The 18,921-nt window shown below is 43.1% G+C and overlaps 1 protein-coding gene across 17 annotated transcripts in view; it reads right to left on the reverse strand.

Annotated features, from left to right (window-relative positions):
• The window catches only part of UNC80 (unc-80 homolog, NALCN channel complex subunit), a 119,193-nt gene that overhangs the window by 37,269 nt on the left and 63,003 nt on the right, over positions 1-18,921 (reverse strand). For 15 of the 17 annotated variants that reach the window (XM_039381329.1, XM_027751931.2, XM_027751947.2 and 12 more), the window contains 15 exons: positions 17,234-17,341; positions 16,384-16,522; positions 12,873-13,054; positions 12,376-12,507; positions 11,719-11,905; positions 10,607-10,738; positions 9,952-10,095; positions 8,534-8,634; positions 6,918-7,004; positions 5,936-6,119; positions 5,239-5,333; positions 4,226-4,315; positions 3,725-3,826; positions 1,356-1,536; positions 175-443 (listed from right to left, as the gene is read on the reverse strand). In XM_039381329.1, coding sequence (XP_039237263.1) covers positions 175-443; positions 1,356-1,536; positions 3,725-3,826; positions 4,226-4,315; positions 5,239-5,333; positions 5,936-6,119; positions 6,918-7,004; positions 8,534-8,634; positions 9,952-10,095; positions 10,607-10,738; positions 11,719-11,905; positions 12,376-12,507; positions 12,873-13,054; positions 16,384-16,522; positions 17,234-17,341 — 2,133 coding nt within the window. The remainder of the gene's footprint in view (positions 1-174; positions 444-1,355; positions 1,537-3,724; positions 3,827-4,225; positions 4,316-5,238; positions 5,334-5,935; positions 6,120-6,917; positions 7,005-8,533; positions 8,635-9,951; positions 10,096-10,606; positions 10,739-11,718; positions 11,906-12,375; positions 12,508-12,872; positions 13,055-16,383; positions 16,523-17,233; positions 17,342-18,921) is intronic. The other 2 variants (XM_039381327.1, XM_027751940.2) reach the window with 1 other exon arrangement.

The raw sequence follows: 18,921 nt of genomic DNA on the forward strand, positions 1-18,921 counted from the left end.
GCCTTGAGTTCTTCCAGGGATGGGTCATCCACAGCTTCCCTGGGCCACCTGTTCCAGTGCCTCACCACCCTTGCAGGGAAGCTTCCTAATTTCGAACCTAACCCTACCCTCTGTCAGCGTAACACAGGGCTTGGTCAGCAGCATTCCCTCGTGTCGTTCCTGGGAGTGGCTCACCTGCAGCATGCTGGGCAGCACCCACTGGTACCCGCTGAGGGAGAAGAGGTGGTTGAAGTGCACGGCTGTGTTGATGACGGTGGCAGCGTACTGCCTCAGCAAGGCACTGTCCTCGGGGTGCAGGATCAGGGCACCATTGAAGACGTTCAGGAACAGCATGATCTCATCCCCCCAGGGGAACTCACTGGGCATGCCAAGGAACATCTCCTCCAGCAGCTTAATCCACAAGCTTTTCTGAAGAGTGTCCAGACCAAAGAGCTCTTTCCCAGCTGCAGGGGAAAAGAGGCAACAACAGTCAACTCTGTCCACCACAGCCAGCCTTGTCACATTCCCAGAGGCCAAAGGCCTCTGCAAAGAACCATCCCACAACACTGACCATTGTTCTGCCTTTTTAAAATGATCTCACCCATCCTGTACCCTTTTAAGTGCCCACAGGGCTTGAACAAACCTTGACTGAAAGCACCAACATGAAGACAGAGAATAATGAATCTTACACTGTTAAATCTGCTCCCTGCTGGTTGGAAATTCTCCTCTTAAAAAGTGGAAGATGTGAGCTTGTATGTGCATCATCTGCCTCACACAATCTGAACAGCTGCATGGATTTATGCTCAATTTTTATCCTCTAGGTGTCCCACACATGACAGGACATCTATGCAGAGTTACAATAATGCTTCTGAAATCAAGTGCCTTTAGGGCCTGTTACAGAACTTGCCAATGCTTAACATCCTGCAACAGAGGCCTGTTTAATCCTGAAGTCCTTAAGAGTAAAGTTTCTAAAAAGTGAGCAGTTTCTACATCCCTGCTGCAGAATTTGTCCAGTCTTCATTGGAAGCCCATTGTTTCCTCAAAGCAGATGGCAAAGGGCTCCAAGAAATCCTTTTTAGGAGCAGTTATGATACTGGACATAGTAGTGCAGCTGTAGCATCATGCATAATTTTAACACTTAATTAAATTATTCTCATTTGTCTCTAAAGAAAGTAGCTTTGTCTGGAGACCTTTAACAGTGAAACCCTCCCTTCTGCTGTGCTTACAAACCAACAGCTCTGTATCATCGTCCCTAGGAAGAGATTTATCAGCTTTCAGTTCTTCTGCAATGCTGCAAAGCCTGTGGGCAAATGAAGTACCTCACTGAAACCTTCTTGGCCTTGTACAGCCCCAGAGAAAGCTCCCAAAGGCCATACCTTGGGGATCACTGAACAGTGAGAACTCGGCATCAATGGCACTTCTGGGAAATGAAGGCAGGCGGAGGAGGTCCTCCTGGAGCATGGACACATGGGACTGCTTGTGGGCAGTAGGTATTTTCTGCGTCAGGGATATCAGGAACAAGACTCGCCCCACCTCTTCCAGCTTGCGGGTGAACACCTGACAGAGAAAAAGAGACAAGGATCTGAATCAGTCTGACCAAAAAGCTCTTTACAATGTATATGTACCCTAGGTTCACTTCCTCTTATGGGAGGGACGCTGCACTCGTGGCCCAGAGGATCCTGCTGAAATTCACAGGGCTAGTGCTGCACCCTCTGGATAGAATTTTACGTGACCACTGTTCTCCAGCCCAGCTCTGCAAAGATGGACTGTGTTTGTAAAAAAGTTTCTAACAACATTTTCTATCTCAGCCTTCTGGAGGACCCTAAGTGGTTGTCAAACACTTTGCCATTGTGCCACGTGACGTTCTGTAGATTAATGTAAGCTTTGCCAGTGTGAGTCCCAATGTGGCCAGAGGAAAACCAACTCCAAACTGAAAACCATATGGTTGGCAGTTGCTTTCTGCAAGGTCTTAAACTATAGTCAACATGAAGTAGGAATTGTTATTTGTCTTCTGGGATGAGGGTGGCTCACATCTGACTGTAGAAAGTGTATGTATAGTTGCAAAAGCAAAGCAGTCAATAAAACAAAGCAGACCAGAATCTGTGCTACTGCAAAGGAGCAAAGTCCTCCTTGATTTGAGACAATCACTTCTGGTTCAACCAGTTGGGAAACTGAGTTCCATTCTACCAGCCTCCTTTGAACTTGTGACTGGTAGGACCAGCCTATTTTGATACCAAAAGTAACCATGAGGCAGCGTGATGCTTCATACTAGAAGCAACTGTCTTTGGAAGCAGTTTTGAGAAAGCTCTTAGCTACTGGGAAGAAGCTAAAACATGGAAGCATGTGGCTTAACATGTGACAAAGCCCAGCTTCACATATCCTACCTTGCTGTGACCTTGCTCTGAAGTGCACTCAGCTCAGAATTGGGTGCTCAATCAATCAACAGTAAAGAAAGTACTTTTCCATGGATTGCTGCTCTGTGGGCAGTGGCTACAGAGCTGCTTTCTTTGCTAAAGCTGGATGTTTTCCAGCAACATCTTGCATGATTACAGAGAGGCTGGTAGATGGCTGATGTAAGTTTTACCTTACAAATATTTTGACCTCTAAGTACTCTAAATAGAAAAATGTGGAAAGCAAAATAATACCCTGACAAAACTGGACAGGCCATTTAAATCTTTTTGGATCATGTAGGATGTATCAAACTTACTCATTTCTGGGACACATCTCCTAGAACCAGAGTAAGAGTAATTTCTGTTAGAGAAGCAATCAAAATGATCCCAAGCAATTTCAGATTTTTATAGACTTTCTACTGGCAGATGCAGCACACAAAATATTTCCCTATTCCGTGCCATACACATATGAGACAGCATTAACTATGTTTTCCATTATTTTAGCTGGTAGTAGCTCTTAAGCAGCTTTATAGCTGCTTTTTATAACCACTCCTGATGATATTTTCCTACGCTCACATCGCTAGGGACATAACTACAGTAACTGTTTTTTCACTAGAATAATACAACTGTTAAACCCAAATGCATACTGTATAACCATATTCGCCCATCCCCTTTTTTATTTCCTGCTTATTACCATCCTCTGCAGATACAGCTAGAACAAAGTTCTTGATCTACATGCAGCACGAGTGAAGGCCTTTAAAGGGAAAAGAAAGATTTATTTATAGGGTTTGTGTGGCAGTAAATCTGCATTGTATGAGAAACTGTGGTTTAAACATGTTTCAAAATGGTTTTTTGTATTTCTGCAAAGTCACTGCTCCTTCTTCCCGACACCCTCTGTGAAGGACTCTTATCTCCCATGCAGGAGTGTCCTGGGAAGATGTCCTGAGGTGTTCTCATTGGCCTTTTTTAACCCCTTCCTATTGGTTGTTAACCCCTTCCTGCGATTGGTGTTCCTGTAAGCCCCTTGAGACTTGTAATTGGTTACTCTGTGAATCCTCCTAAACCTATATATGTAACCAACCCAACAATAAACTCGCTCTTGCCTCCTCTCCACATCCTGTGTGCTGCCTCTGTGGCTGCCATGGGACCACCTGGCTGGGGGGGAGGGGGGAGCACCTCTCCCCTCCAGGCTCAGGACCTGAGGAAACCCCTGGTGCTGGAGTTTCCCCCTCCCTCTCCACCCTCAACCGTCGGAAATGGCCCCTCAGATGGAAATGGAACCAGAAATGGTACCCCAGGCAGGAGAACCAGAGGTTTGTTTCTGGGCAAAGGTGTTTGATGGCACAGTAAGATACCTGCTTCTGAATGAGCTCCTGACCCTTTTCTGGATGCATCTGCACCAGGTTGAGCTGGGGAGAAACGGACCTACGGAAAGGATAAATGTCACGGACGTAGGTCTGCCAGGAAAGGAAAAAAGTGTATTTTAAACAAATGTAATCATAACGGCATCAATCAACAGAACAGAACAGAATAAAAAGCCTTTAGCCCTTTCTCAAGGGCAGGGGCTTTCAGACAGTGTCAGGCATCATGAAAGAGCATAAACAGAAGAGAAATTTGCTCTTTTCTATGAAAACTAGACATTAATGACTTAAGAGCAAGGGACTCCTCCTCTGCCTCTTCCCTCTTCTGTCAAATTCCAATTTTTCACCTCACACACAACTAAACACTCAAGATGTGGTGCTCACAGGACAGAACTCTGTCTATTTACGGGCTGCTTGTTTTCCTTTAGATAACCCTGATGTTGAAAAAGGGACAAGATGGAAAGAACAGTCGCCTGAACCTGATCTTTGCCTTACCTTGTTGTAATGAATAAGATTCCAACGCTTATCCATTAAAAAATAATGAGAAGACTGAGTTTCAGGTATGTTAAAAAACTCCAAGCACTCCTGAAAAAAGAAGAAATCAAAACATCCTGTTACTTTTTAGTTGTCTTGTACAAAGACCACAACATCCAAAAGAAGAATATCCATCTAATATAATAACATATAAAGGCACAAACCTGCATGCCTCAGTCAGGCTCGTACACTGTTCTGGTCTTTAATTTCTGGTTTTTAATCATAAAGTACCCAAATATGTTTGTGATAATCAAGGCATGCTGGTATCACAGTCCTGAAAACTGATGTTTATTATTTTAATGTCTTTATATCACCCATATGAAGACTCTATGAGCCAGATGGGTATTGCAGCTTCCATTTCCCTACTGTGTATTTACCAAGGTGATAAATACTGTGTATTTATCATAGGTGATATGCAAGGACACTGAAGTTCTGATCCTTCAAATCACTGAGATGTGATTCCCATTAAAATTTAACACAGTTGAACAAACTGAAGGCTTTTACAAATCTATTTCCGATGTGGCTCAGTTAAGGCCATCCAGGAAGTTTTTGGTAGAAAGGGAAAGTGACCTCACATTTCCTGGATCCCAGGATATCGACGTGGCTACTAAACCATCACATCCGCTCTGATCTTCATCATTCTGTTGTCTTTAGTGTTGATAAAACCAAACATTTAAATAATGTATGTATTTATTGAAAGTATACTGCAAATACCCAACAAGCTGCAGTATCTTCAAATGTAGTTGTATTTATGGGGTTTTGGCTGTGAGCTCAGAGCATTTCTATTATCCCTTCACATGGGATCCTTTTTCTCACAACCAAGCTTCCCTATAGGCAGATAGAAATGCCTGTGAGCAGAACTTCCCTCCCCAACACTGGAACAGGACAATCAGACAGAATGGATTGCTGGCATACAGGTATGGCAGGTAAATGTACTACTAAGCAGCTTGTCCAGTTCAAAAACTCAATCCTACCTTCAGAAGAGCCTCAAACTGTGTGTCCTCGTGGACTGGTAACTGTGTTGGGATGTCACACTCATTCTGTCCGTGCACAACAAGGGTTTTTGTGCCTAAAGGAAGAAAAGGAGTTGAGTCTTCCCTGGCCTCTTTAATTAACTCAATTTCAGGAGACTGCCCGTGGAGAAAAAGTAATAGGTAAAATTCATTCCTGGGCAGGCAGGCAGCCCATGCCAGTCCTGTCTGGAATCTACTAGGCAGTGTTAGCATAGTTTCACACTTCCACAGTTAATGAGGAATTGATCTGTTCTTAAAGGATGAGATGGCTTTAGCAGCCACTGTCACTCTGAGGGAGGAACAAACCTAAAAGGTCAAATCTGTTTTTCAGCAAGGTATCTCTTGCCTGACTTGTGATGGCCAGAGTCTGAATGGTACAGTCTTACAGTGATCGTCCTGACAAGAAGCTCTGGGTTGAAAAGACTGTTCTAATTCACTTTCTGTTTGCTTCTTTTAGAGCTTTTGAAGTGGCTTTCTGAATCACTAGGAATTAGCAGTAGAATTTACTGACTGAACACTCAACTCAAGGAAAACTGACTTCTAATATGCAGCCATTTGTAATGGGCCTTTTACTGATCCAGTTCTGATGGATCTCCTTTTTGGTAGAGTGGGTCATGAACTTGGAAGTGAAGGAGATTCAAAGACTCATTTCCTATACCTGGCATTGAGGCAGTCACTAGCAGCTTCACTTCACATTGTTCCTTCTTCATAGTCTGTTTGAGGTCCTTGAAGAAGAGTCCTTCAACATAACCCACCACTTCCCAAAGGAAGGTAAGTGTGGCAGAAATGGCATCCATGCCCCACTCACACGGAGTCCGTACAAAATACATGATCAGTCCTACCTGCATGCAGTAAGTAAGAGGAATAACAGGTTGTACACGCTCTTTTAACTGTGCAGAGCATTGCATAAACACAGAATAAGAATATTGTTCTGCCTTTCTTCACTCAGAGGGTTAAACTTATTAAACATATCCTGAAAGTCTGTGCTAAAGAACAATCTGCCTGTACTGTTCCTCCTTTTTCTAGGGAGGGTGCGGACTGGAGGCAAAAAGTACTCTTGCAGCACAGCCTTAAAAGACATTGTAGATGAAGAAAAGGGAGAACCCCTGCAGTAAGAGACCTCCTATGCCTTCTGCTCTGGTGTGCTGCCATGTAGATACCTCAGAAACAACAGAACGCTCCCTGGAGTAGCATACATCTTGTCTGCTTCATCTCTTAACTGCAGCAAATGCATTGACCCCAGTCTTGAAAGAAGCTGCTAGGTTTGCTCAACAGTACTCTCTAAGAGCAAAACACTTTCTGAATGAAAATTAAGTAAAATAACTGAAGCTTTTTGGGATCCTTCTATTGGTCTACAATTCATTGTCTGTTGTTCATAAAAATCCAGGACAAATTGCTTAGAGGTTTAATCACACATTAGGGGTTTAATCACACATTACAGATTCCTTTTTCCTCTCCCCATAAGGACTGAAAGGCTGGTGTAAGCCTGGTGACTTGCACCCACAGCCAGAAGCAGATATGAGCTATAGAGGAAAACTTAAGTGCATTTATTTCCTTGCAGATTGCGACATTAACTTTTTAGCACACATGCAGGCAGAGGAGAGATTCTGGGCTGCACAGGGGACCCACAAGCTACTCACCAAGTAGTTAAAGAGGATATGAGATGTCTGGGCAGGAAAGTCTCCAATGTTCAACAAAAGCTTCCTTAACATATACATCAGCTCATCCTGGTAGAAAAGCAAATTTTTTTTTCTTTTCATCAAAAAAAAGGAGAATAGATTTCTCCCTTTTGTCCTTTCCGGGTTTGTTTCTTCCCATTTTTCCATACTCCCTTGTTCAGCTCTGTCTCTCAGGGCATGAATTAGAATTATATGCTTGTGACTACTCCCACATATTGCAAAATAAGGCCCAGGGCACAGTACCTAGGCCAGTGTCTTTATGTTTTTATCTCAGAGAAGCCAATACCTCCTGTTGCAATTTGTATCGACTGTAGCATCCTGATTCTGCACTCCTCTCCCTGTGATAATCCCTCTGATGGTGATCTGTGGAATCCAGTTCAGCTCAATAGCTGTGACTGCTGGGTAGGAGGTGTGGGCAGAATCAAACTGCCCTTCTTTTAGAGGCTGCCAGTCTTAAATGTAGACTAATCCATTTCCTATGGTGGTGAGGGGTTGTGGAGAGCACAGAATCTCATTGTCAGCTAGGGACAGGTAGATGGTATCATAAATATCTTCTATGGCCCTTGTCCTCATCCACAGCAGATTTGAGCTATGGGCACGGATATGCACAGGAAGACCCATGCCAATGACACATCTGGTGATAGCTTCCAAGGAAATACACCTGTTCTCTGTGTTCTGTACTGGTGGTTGTGGCAGGTCTTTAAAGAGATAGCAAAACAGCAGACTGTGATAACTCAGAGGCCTCTGAGGCTAAACAGTGCACAGCTTTCTTCTCAAAGGTACTTAACAACCAACCTCTCTGCCCAGAGATACCCCATCCCTGGAAGTGTGTAAAGCCAGGTTGGATGGGGCTTGCAGCAACCTGGTGTAGTAGGTGTCCCTGCCCGTGGCAGGGGGCTTGGAACAAGTTGATCTTTAAGGTCCCTTCCAACCCCAACCATTCCATGAAACAAAAGTGACCCTCTGAACTTGAATAAAAGGTTTGTGGACTATGGCTGAGAACTCTCAGGAATGGTGAGGCCACTGCTTGCTCAAAGAACCAAAGGGCCTGACCTTTCTCAGGTTTAATATTCATTCTGTAGTCAGTTCTTAGCTGGTGGCTTGAAGATGAGGGCAGTGATATTACTGACATCATACACCAAGTGTGCAGTTGACAAGGTGGTATGGAGAGCCTTGCTGCCTTCCATCCAGTCAGAACCAGTATGCCTTTTATTCATAAAGCTTAGCCATGCACTGGGAAGTGGTCTAATAAGCCAGGGAGAGACAAGGCCACCCCCATCTTTTAGGGAAAGCCGAAAAGAGTGGTGCGGGTGGAATCAATATTTAGTTAGACAAAAGGGTTGTGCTTCACTAAGCAGCTGTTCAGAGCTTGGCTTAAAGCAAGTCAGATTCTTAGTGGTGATAAATCAGCTGTGTCCCATTTACATCAGTGGACAATGAATGAGGCCAAATGATGACACGCTACTTTATAATAGCAAATGTTCTTCCTCTAGTGATGCCAACAGATTGATTCTGCCTGCAGCTGTGCTCCCCTGCTCTAAGCAATTCATGCACCCCTGGGGAGAGGAAGAACATACCTGTCGATTGCTGATCGTGAGCTTCTCAAGGAAATGGCGCAGAACTGTTGAGGGGTCTTCAATTAAGCAGTTCCACAGGACCTGCTGAGCAACAGCACTTACTGTGAGAGAGAAAGGAAACAAGGTCAGAACCATCTCCCTTGGAAAAGCCTTGAACTGGTACACTGAGATGCAAATGTTCCTAATCTTCTACCACAGTTGCCATGTTTTGTACTGAAACACACAGGAGCCTCTTTGATGCACGAGGATTCCTGGTCACCAGTGCAGTCATCTCAATAATAATAATTTAATCAGGTCTAAAATCAGGTCTAATATTTGAACCTTCCCTAACTACTGATAGGACAGGATGCACTTCACCCCTGTAGTCAAGGAATAATAAAGAAATAACTATTTGGTTTCATAACTCCAGATGGACAAAATACAGCAATTGAAAGACAAATTCATGTACTCTTTTGTTCATGCATATAACTTAACTTTCATGGTGATTTATTAAGTGATTTTATCTGGCAGTGGTGAGCAGTATTAGATAGTTATCAGGGAATTGTGTTGATGATCAATTCCCAGAAGTGCAATTAATGGCAATCCTGCGAAGCTTAACAACAACAGAGAATTATTTGTTATTTTTTTTCAGTATGTGGCTCCCAATCACAAAATGGCACATACATTATTTAGGTGGCTGACTACATCCACCCAAAACTGAATAGAAAATTTAACAGAAAGTTAAATGCACAATTAGCTGACATGATGAGTGATGAGAAAGGAAGGAAGGGCAACAGTCCATCTGTAAACATTTGAGAGAAACAAATACAGAAAAATGCACTATTAATTTACAAATACATCACAGATCATAACCAATACACACCAAGCTGTGTATAGGTGGCTTTCCATCTGTCATAGAACAAAGAAAGGCTGGTGGAAATAGACCTCTGGAGGTCTGTAGTCCAAGCCCTGCTTGGAGTAGGACTGTCATCATGGCTTTGACTAGCCAGGCTCGATAACCCCTCAGTATGCAGAATCAACAGAAGCTGTACTGTGCTCCTGGTAATGGAGTTCCTTCCCAATTTCTTACCTCAACTTCCCAAGCTGTAACCTCTAAGTTAGTATTCCTCTTTTTGTTTCCTTTGCATCACACCAAACAAGCCCAGCTTCTACAGTCACTCCTCACAGAACACCTATATTAGACCTCTTACCATCCTGGCATCCCCCTCACTAAACCATTTTCAGCTTCTCAGTATTTTTCTTGAACTGGGGGCCCCAAAAGAGCAAAAAACCCTCAAAGCCAAATGTAAATTATGGAGGAAAAAAAGGAAAAACCTTACAAAATCACACTTCTATTGGAAATCTATTTTCAAAGAGTTTTGAAAGGAGTTCTGCCACACTTGAGCAAGAATCCCTTGAAGGTTAATCTAGGTCAGTACCAGCTACTCCATCCTCCCGGACTTCTCCATCTTCCATCAAGTGGACAATGGGGAGCACTGCTGCACAGATGCATGCTGGAAACACAGCCTGAGGTGGTTGGGGCACATGATGGTTTGGAGTGTGTTCAGTAGTGTGTTCTTCATCTGCAGCAGTAAGAAGAGTAGAAGGGAAGTTAGTGGTATTATCCAGGCAGGTTATATAAGCATTTATGTTAGGGGCTGTACAAACAGTTCAAAATTATAGGCTGTCTGATCACTGTGCAAGCACGACAGGTTTACTGCCATCTCCAAGAAGAAACTGAACCTCCAGCCCACATCTTGACCAAGAATTTTCATTGTAAATATACAATTTTTCAATTTACAGTTCTTTTTTTTTTTGTAGGCAACCAGTTCTAATGAAATCTCTTTTCATTACCATTTTTCAGCTAAAGGGTTCTCTGTTGCACTACTCTCCAAATGGAACATGAGAGGCAAGGGAAGACATTGTGACAGCAGGGGTGAATAAAGTAATGCAGGGCAGTAATTTATTATAAAGTGGCTCAAGCTTGGGAATAAATTTGGCAACAGCAAATGCCACAGCTTTATGGGTCAACAGGAAAGGCTTCCAGTGAAATGAAATCCTAGAAGAGAATACTCCAAAGTGAAGTCAACCCACCTTCTGCACTGACTGCAGACCGCACTGACCAGACAGAGCCACGGCGGAAGGAATAGTTCCTATGGGATGTACTGGAGGTGCAGGAAGGACTCACAGAAAGACGGCGGGAGGCCAGGTTGGCAACTTCTTCTACTGACAAAGAGAATAGGAAACGTCAATCCAGATCCGACTGACAGACTTTAGGAAACTTTCTGAAGAACAGCACTTACAACCAAATCATATCATTGAGAATTCAAGTCAGGTAACACTCAAGAGGCACAACTTAAAATCTATAAAGATCAGTCAGATAATTTGTTCATGCTTTGGAAACCAGCAGAACATTGTTCTGTAAGAGTGTTCAGTGTTTTGGTGCATCACACTGTAACTGTATCAGCTTTATACTTCTTTTCATCCACTCCCTGTTAACCATCATAATTGCTTATTTTTTCTAAGAACAGGGATTTCTACTTACAGATTTCTTATGTATGCTTAGATCTGAACATCCCTGAACTCACCTAATGGCACATACGTTGGAATGCCTTTAATGAAGTCTGTGTGCTCTGTTAGACTGGGCCAGTGAAAATTCTCACGCAAAGACTAAGCTTTTCATGACTCATGCCATGTAACTTTGGCTATCTGAAAGTCTGGTACTGAGGCTGCTCCTGTCCCCCCTGCTAGTCACCATAAAGACAGAAAACTCCAGGAGCAATTCAGCATACTCTAAGGTACTGCCAAAGGGCAATTCCTCTCATCCTTTAATTATTTAAGAGTTAAAGTTAGGAAGGACATATTTCATTTCTAGTGTTGCATATTCTCAATCTGTTAAATCCCACAAGATACTGGGAGCTTTGAGATGCTAAATTGTGGCAAGTTCCACCAAAGGCCAGGGGAGATGGGGTAAGTGGCTCCATCACACAGTGAGCACTCTATACGTCCGAGGTTCTCTGTTTTTCTTGCACTGATTTTTAAATACACTTTTTCTCAATGATTTGGACTCTTCCAACATGTGAATGCAGTTGTAATCTTTCCAATATTAACAATCAACGTTTCTGGACACCACCCCCTAAGCAGTGCTGTGTTGGTGAGAAGTGCTCTCAGGTTCCTGGAAGCCAGTTCCTGGCCCCAGAGCACACCTTCTTCTTCCTGCTCCGAGCTGGGTGTGCAGGACGGCTCGTAGCAGGCCTCCTGAGTGATGGGGATGGCAGTGATGAGACTGGCTTCCCGGCCCAGGCGTTTCTTCTCTTCCTCCTGCTGCAGGTTCTTCAGGATATGCTCCGCTCGCTGATGGGAACGCGACACAGCTCGGGCTGAAAATGACTTCTGTTGGGAAGAAAAGAGAAGAAACAGAGCCTGAAGCTGTTAGTTAAGATGCACACACCCTGATTTTCTGACAGAGACCTCTAACGTTTAGCAATTCAGTTTCTAAATACAAATCTGACCAGTGCCAGCTGAGCAGATTCAGCAAGAGACTCTTCTTGAAGGTATGTCTACAATGGTCTGTCAGAGAGTTCTGTTGAACCAACCTTCTCTTGGAGAAAGAACAGCTGTGTGCTCCTAAGATATGAGTTACTGTCTCTCACAGGGATAAGAGGTACAGTACAGTACCTCAGTGAACAAACGGAAAAGACTTATGACCACATAGAAAATTCTGTGTATCCTACACAGACTATACAAGATTTTTTTTCCATATGGGAAAGACATTCTCAGAGTTTAGTCCACATCTTTTGGCTTCACTTCCCCAATACTGCTACAGAGAAAAAACAGTGCTTACTTTCATGATGCCTGCTTACCGACTGATCTTCATTTATAGGATCTTGCACACTCCCACTGCACTGAGGGACCCAGGGAGGATCAAACATTGGCACAGATGGCATACCCAGCACAGGAGAAGGCAGAGTGAAGTTTATACTTGGAGGAGGGATCTAAATAAAAACAAGAAAGACATTTTGTTAAAGCAGACTATTACTGTCAGTACTGTTAATTAAACATGAGCACAAGTACCCAAGACATTAATTAACTCTACAAATTTTTCCCACCTCCATATCTCACTGGACTATAACACCACGTATGACACACATTTCTTCCTCCGATATTTCTCCTCACTTGAGTCCACATTATACTTTTCTCATTTTATACAGGAGTTCTACACATCACCTCCCCCACTAGTGTGACTAACATTTTTTTTCTCTGAACAGTTTCAGGCAATTTCGTAGCAGTTTGTCATTACATATCTATCCCACAAGGCAAGCTGTAAATGTCACCATTGTGCTTCATGTGTCTTATCTACCTTAAAGATCTGCTGTGCTCCCTCTTCCATCCTTGGCCACACTTGATATCTAAACCTCCAGAGTGTGTGAAATTTGAGAATGGCATTCAGTCTTTGCACTGTTTCTGGGTGATGAAATTCGGACATCAGCATGTCAGAAACGGCCTCTGGCACTTTCACAGCACACAGCAGAAACATGGCAGCTGCAGGGACAGAATATCTGATCATCTGGTTTTCTTAATAACATGTTTATTTGGCAAGGAGAAATCGCAGCTCTGCAAACCCCCACCAAGAGAAACCCAGTCTTGGCTCCAGAAAGGACATCACCAGTCTAGCAGGCCTAGAGAAAACTGTGCTGCTTCATGAAACCAAGCATGTGTGAGTACACCTTTTGGAGCCACAAAGCAAGACACCTGAAGCTTGTAAATTCTTCTGGAAAACCTGTTTTTAAAAGAAAATATCCCTTTGATCTTCTCACTAAAAAAATTCAGTCATGACTGGTTTAAAATAAGAAGCGTCTCTTGAAGTAACAGGAGTTACTTACTAATTGAGTTTGGCTTTCAGAGATTCCAAGTGATTTCTGTATTGATTGATAAAGGCTGGTTTAACAGAAGTTCTGCCTTCCCCTTGGAGCAGGAGCCAGTGCCCCAGCAGACGTCACCTGGCTATGTCCATGGATAAAACCAAAATAAAGGTTCTTGGTTAAATGGGCTCTGTGTAATGATCACAATCTGCCCCCAAGAGGAAACAGTTACCATGAATTGCAAGACCAAGGACCAGCTCACAATGGAAAACAGCACAATAGAAGTTGAGCTGGCCCATAGTTGTTTCAATGGATCATATTTGAATATAAACAGACATTAAATTCCAAATTCCAGACTGATAGAGGCCAATTAATGCAGATGGCACTGAGGGGCACTGCAGGAGACAAAGAAGGGGAACACTGTTGCAGTGGGAGTTCAGTGTGTGTCAGAGAATCCATGGCTTCTTTGACCAGTAGCTCACCACAGAGCACTGAAGACAATTTCTTGAGATTTGGTGGCTGTTCCTCCACAGTAGAAAGAGGACGTTTGCCATCACGTTTGCCTCAACACTTCTTCAGAAGGTGCTACAGGTGAGAGCTGTGCTGACAGGAGGCAATTCGAACACTGCAGGAAAACAAGGCTGCTCTCTGACTGCCCAGGTCCTGCCTTGCATCACAAAGGCCCCCAGTGCTGCTGTAAATTGGTGGTGGCCTTCCAGTTTCACCAGCTCAGAGAACTTTCTGCTCTCTGGTCTTTTCAATGTAACTATGTCAAGTCTTAGTAGGACTGATGTAAAGGTGTGAGTTGATGCTGAAGCAACCAAGAAACAGAGCCTTGGGAGAGGTCAGCAGACGGTACTGTGGTACATTAACACGGGAGTTCTTTTTATCTAGCTGCTAGATACTAACATTTGGGGGCTTTCAGGGTTTGACCTTGATGAATGTAATTTATACTTGGGCTGAAATAACTCACTACTGAAAAAAGCTACTACAGACCCTCAAATTGATTTTAATCCTCCATTCAGGAACAGGAGAAAGAGTAAGATGTATGTCAGAGGCTGTTTTGGAAGAGCAGCAAAGTTTCATCCCATTCCCTGTAAGCCATGCAATTTTTTTATTTGAATCATAGAATCATTAATGTTGAAAAGGACCTCTTCATTTTGCTCCTTTTTCTTCCTGTCTGCACATTTGACCTGGGAAAGGCAAAGGGGAAAGCACAGGGAAGAACTGTGGGCTGCAAAAAGTGCACTGGTGGAACAGATGGAAAATGAGAGAAGCCTGGAGAACATGAGATGTGCAGTCAAAAAATGGACTTCAAGGCAGAATTCATTGTCAGCTGTGGAAAATGAGGGACTGTAAACTGGATTGAAACGTGATGAAAAGGGGAGTGATGTCTGAGGAGCACTTCAAAACTCTTGCATTGTTAGCAGCTTTTGATAAAAATGCCTGTAATTTAATCTTCAGTGTAAGAACACTTGGGATGGTCCCCTTAGGTGCACAAATCTGTGGAAGGAGGCAATCTTTAAGCCATTTCCTTGCATGCTGGGGGAGGAGAAAGGCAGAATTTGAAAGTTGTGGGAAATCAGCATACAAAGAAATTCAATTACTTTAATTTATGCTTTAAGTAAACTGTCTATTGTGTGTGAGGGATGTTCACAGTTTCTAAGACTGCAACTCATTATTTCTGAACATCTGCCATTAGCATACACTGACTATGAGTGTTTGGACAGGACAATAAGACTAGAAAAGACCTCCTGAATCACATCATCTCATCCCCTTCACAAACTTCTAAACCGAAGGGCATTTGCTCTCTTTCTGGTGGTGAGAAATCTTCTGTTTTAAAGGTGAAAGAGGTCATAAAAAGTTAATTCTCATCTTTATGCTACCATGGCTTAAATACTTCTTTCTCCCTGTCTGGTCTGCTGTAGTTATGGAGAGAAACAGTATCAATTAAATAAGTATCCTTACAGACTCTTCATTCCTCCTTCTGTCCTAGCAGCCTTTCATTGCATCTGCCCCATGTAAATGTCTTTCTTCAGTGACTAGAATCATGCATGGAAGTGCTGTGTTCTAGGTAACTGTACATTTTGCTTTACAACAGCATTAATACTTTGAATCTCTAATGAAATACCTCTTCTGACACAATCTGACTGTGTTTATTGTTCCACAGCTGATCGTTAGGTCAGTTATCTTCTGGCCAAGGGATATACTCTGAAACTAGTTCATTTTCACGGGAGAAGATCCAAGCTCACGAGAGAAAAATTCTCATTACTACTTTGCAACAACATAATCTTACACTTTATAGTCATAAATTTCATCCCTGGTGCAAGACCCCAAGTCTAGAGCTATGAGCTCACCAAAGGAGTTTTACTTTAAAAATATACAAGGCTCCAAAAATTCGCCTGCCGATTTTTTTAGATGAGCCCTCAGTTCTTTTAACACCTTAAGAGAGAGCACATAGGAGAAAAGCTGCACACATTTTCTCAGAGGGTACTTCTGGTGGTAAACTTTAGGAAATAAGAGTACTTGACAAAAGTTTAAAGGGTAACATTCAACCAAAATAAAGCATTCCACTAAGCATTGACTTAGCACATGCTATCACATAGAACTTAGCAAAATCCAGCCCATCTGGGCCCAAGTGACCCAAGTTACCTGTCTCTACTAATAATTTCCATCAGGCAACATACAGAATACTTTAGTAAACTCTGGACAGACTGAATCACTATGTTTCCTCTGCCTAGAAACCCAGCTGAACATAAGACGCTGATTTTGATGCTTTCCAAAGATCCACCACAACCAGGGGCTGAGAGAGATTGCCCTCCTGGTCCTTCTGGCCACCTCCTTTGTCCAGAGCACAAAACCACATGAAGGCCTATGAAAACCAAACAGTCCTCAAGAAACCCTGGTGGCATTCAGATTCCTCCACTGCAAAGCTGCCTTGCAAGGTCTTGTGATCTGCTGCAAGCTGTGCAGCTAGGGCAACCATCCTAAATGGTTTTGTTCTCTTACCTGCTGCTCCAGCCATGTGCTCATCCACACTGAGCAGGAGCTCCCATGCTGCTGGCTGAATGTCCCCATACATCTCTTCTGTGAGGATAGGAGCTGCCTTGATTAGCAGTGACAAAGGTGCAGGGGAGAGGCTCATTACCTGCAACAAACCGAGCCAAGCCTTAGGGCTGAACTGTGCAAACTATCCACAGGGAACAACACATGCAGTAATTTTACCTGGTTTTGCTCTGCAGATTACCCACCAATTACCTCTAGGTTCAGCCATTTCAGATAATGCTCCAGAAAAGAACATTGCTTCTGGCTACATTGAAAGAGCAGTGTTTGCAACCCAGTTCCTAGAGCCTTTTGCTTGTCCCTCACATCACCAAAACTCAAAGAGAAGAAAAGGAAAGCCAAACTTTCCCAAGGTAGTGTACAAACAGTGATACAGATCCATGAAAAACCTCTTGCTTCTTCAGGGATGTTGAACAAGTAAGACCAAAGGAAACTATTGCTGTAAATGGACAGGTTGTATTTAAACACAATTGCGGATTTTCTACATTTTTAAAAATATTTCCTCCTTTATTTTTTTGTATCCCCAGTTTTGATGCATGTGTCCCTATGGAAAAACAGAGATGCAGACTGTGATTTAACGAAGCTAAATGTTTAAAGGATTCTTTGACCGTGTTACCTTAAGAGGTTTAAATTTAGCATTTCTCAGATGGGGAAAATATGTAGGGCTGAACTGACTGATATTCGGGAACAGGTCTTCTCATGGGCTTGGAGATCCATATATATTTTCCCTATTGTTGCAGTCTAACCTGACACCTAAGTATCACCTTACATAACTATCATATGGCCGAGTCAGTACCTGCTGCCTGATGTATTTTAGCATTCCAGAGTCCTTCTTCCCTTCCAAGTTGATATCAATTACCCTCTTTTTTAGAGAAGGAGTTCTCAAGCATGACTTGTCTGAGCACTGGAAGGAAACGAAAAGAAAACTGAGTTCACATTTAGATTTCCCAAAATGTGGAAAAGGAGATCAGGTACAAGAGGAATTTCCGTACGCGAAAAGCCATCTGGTGCCAGAGCTGTAGCACAAAGCCCTCTTCTTTGCTGGCAACAGACCTAGTATCAGTGAGATGACATATCCAAATTTCTTCTCTTTTTAACAATGTTTTCCCAATAAAATGTTAAGGCAGAAGCCAGTAAGTCAAACGAAGGATGTGAATGTCGTCTGTGTAATCTTCACAGGCAGCACACACAAGTATTTTAGTTAAGCAGGTTAGAGGCAAAAAGTCTAAACTTCCCCCGCAAGAAATTACCAATGAAAGTGTTTAATGAGCACAACGATTCCTCTCATAGAATCACTGAGGCTGGAAAAGACCTCTAAATCATCGAGTCCAACTGTTAACTCAGAACTGCCAATCCCCCACTAAACCATGGCCCTCAGTGCCACATCTACATGTCTGTTAAAATACTTTCAGGAGTGGCAACTTCACTACTTCACTGGGCAGCCTATTCCACTGCTCGACAACCCTTTTGGAGAACAAATGTTTTCTAATATCCAACTTAAACATCCCCTGGTGCAACTTGAGGCCATTTCTTCTCATCCTGTCACTTGTCACCTGGGAGAAGAGGCTGACCTCCACCTCACTACAACCTCCTTTCAGGGAGTTGTAGGGAGTGATGAGGTCCCCCCTGAGCCTCCTCTTCTCCGGGCTGAGCCCCCCAGCTCCCTCAGCCTCTCCTCAACAGACTTGTGCTCCCAAGCCTTCTCCAGCTCCATTGCCCTTCTCTGGACATGCTCCATCACCTCTATGTCTTCCTTGCAGGGAGGATTATCAAAAAATTAAAAATTATGAATTGCTCTCCTGCAGTGAGGTCTGTACAAACAGTGCCTGTGCTGGTAGGAAACCTTACTGTCTCCCAAACTCTTTTTTTCCTTGCTTAAAGGCTTTGATGATTTGATGGATGGTGAAATGTGTATCACTATCTTGCAATTCAAAGTGGGAGATGAAACAGCATGCAGTGTTCTTCTGCTTTCATGAACACTGCCAGCTGCTTATCCCCAGCCTGCCTTCTGTAGAGGAAATGACTGCCTCTCTTTTTAAATAACTAAGTGATACGCTACTTTTCTACGCCAGAGGAAATATATGAGGGTTTCAGTTTTCAGGAAAGCAGAAACATTAGCTGCTGTTTCACCTGCCCTGTGCTTTCTTCCATACAAACACCCTTCAATTTTCTACTTTGACAGGAAATAAACAATCTGCTGGGTGATGAGAAAACATTATGAATTTGTCTCCTCCTCCATCATTTGTTGCTTCCAGGGATGACGGCCTCCTCACCCAACTGAAACCTTCATGAGAGTTTCATGAACTTTTTTGTTTTCAGTGTTACTGCAAAGTAGTCTAATGACTCTGCCATTGCAAGCATTCAGAATGACTGTAGTTTGCCTACTGTGGTCCAGCTGTTCACATGATTAAGTTGGTGCTTGGGTGGGCACTTTCCTGAAAGCAGAAATGTATTTCCCCTGCAGTTAGAGGCGCCATTTATATG

This window comes from Pipra filicauda, unplaced genomic scaffold, assembly GCF_003945595.2.
Source record: "Pipra filicauda isolate LSUMZ 115617 unplaced genomic scaffold, ASM394559v2 scaffold21_size4447388_pilon, whole genome shotgun sequence".
NCBI lineage: Eukaryota > Metazoa > Chordata > Aves > Passeriformes > Pipridae > Pipra > Pipra filicauda.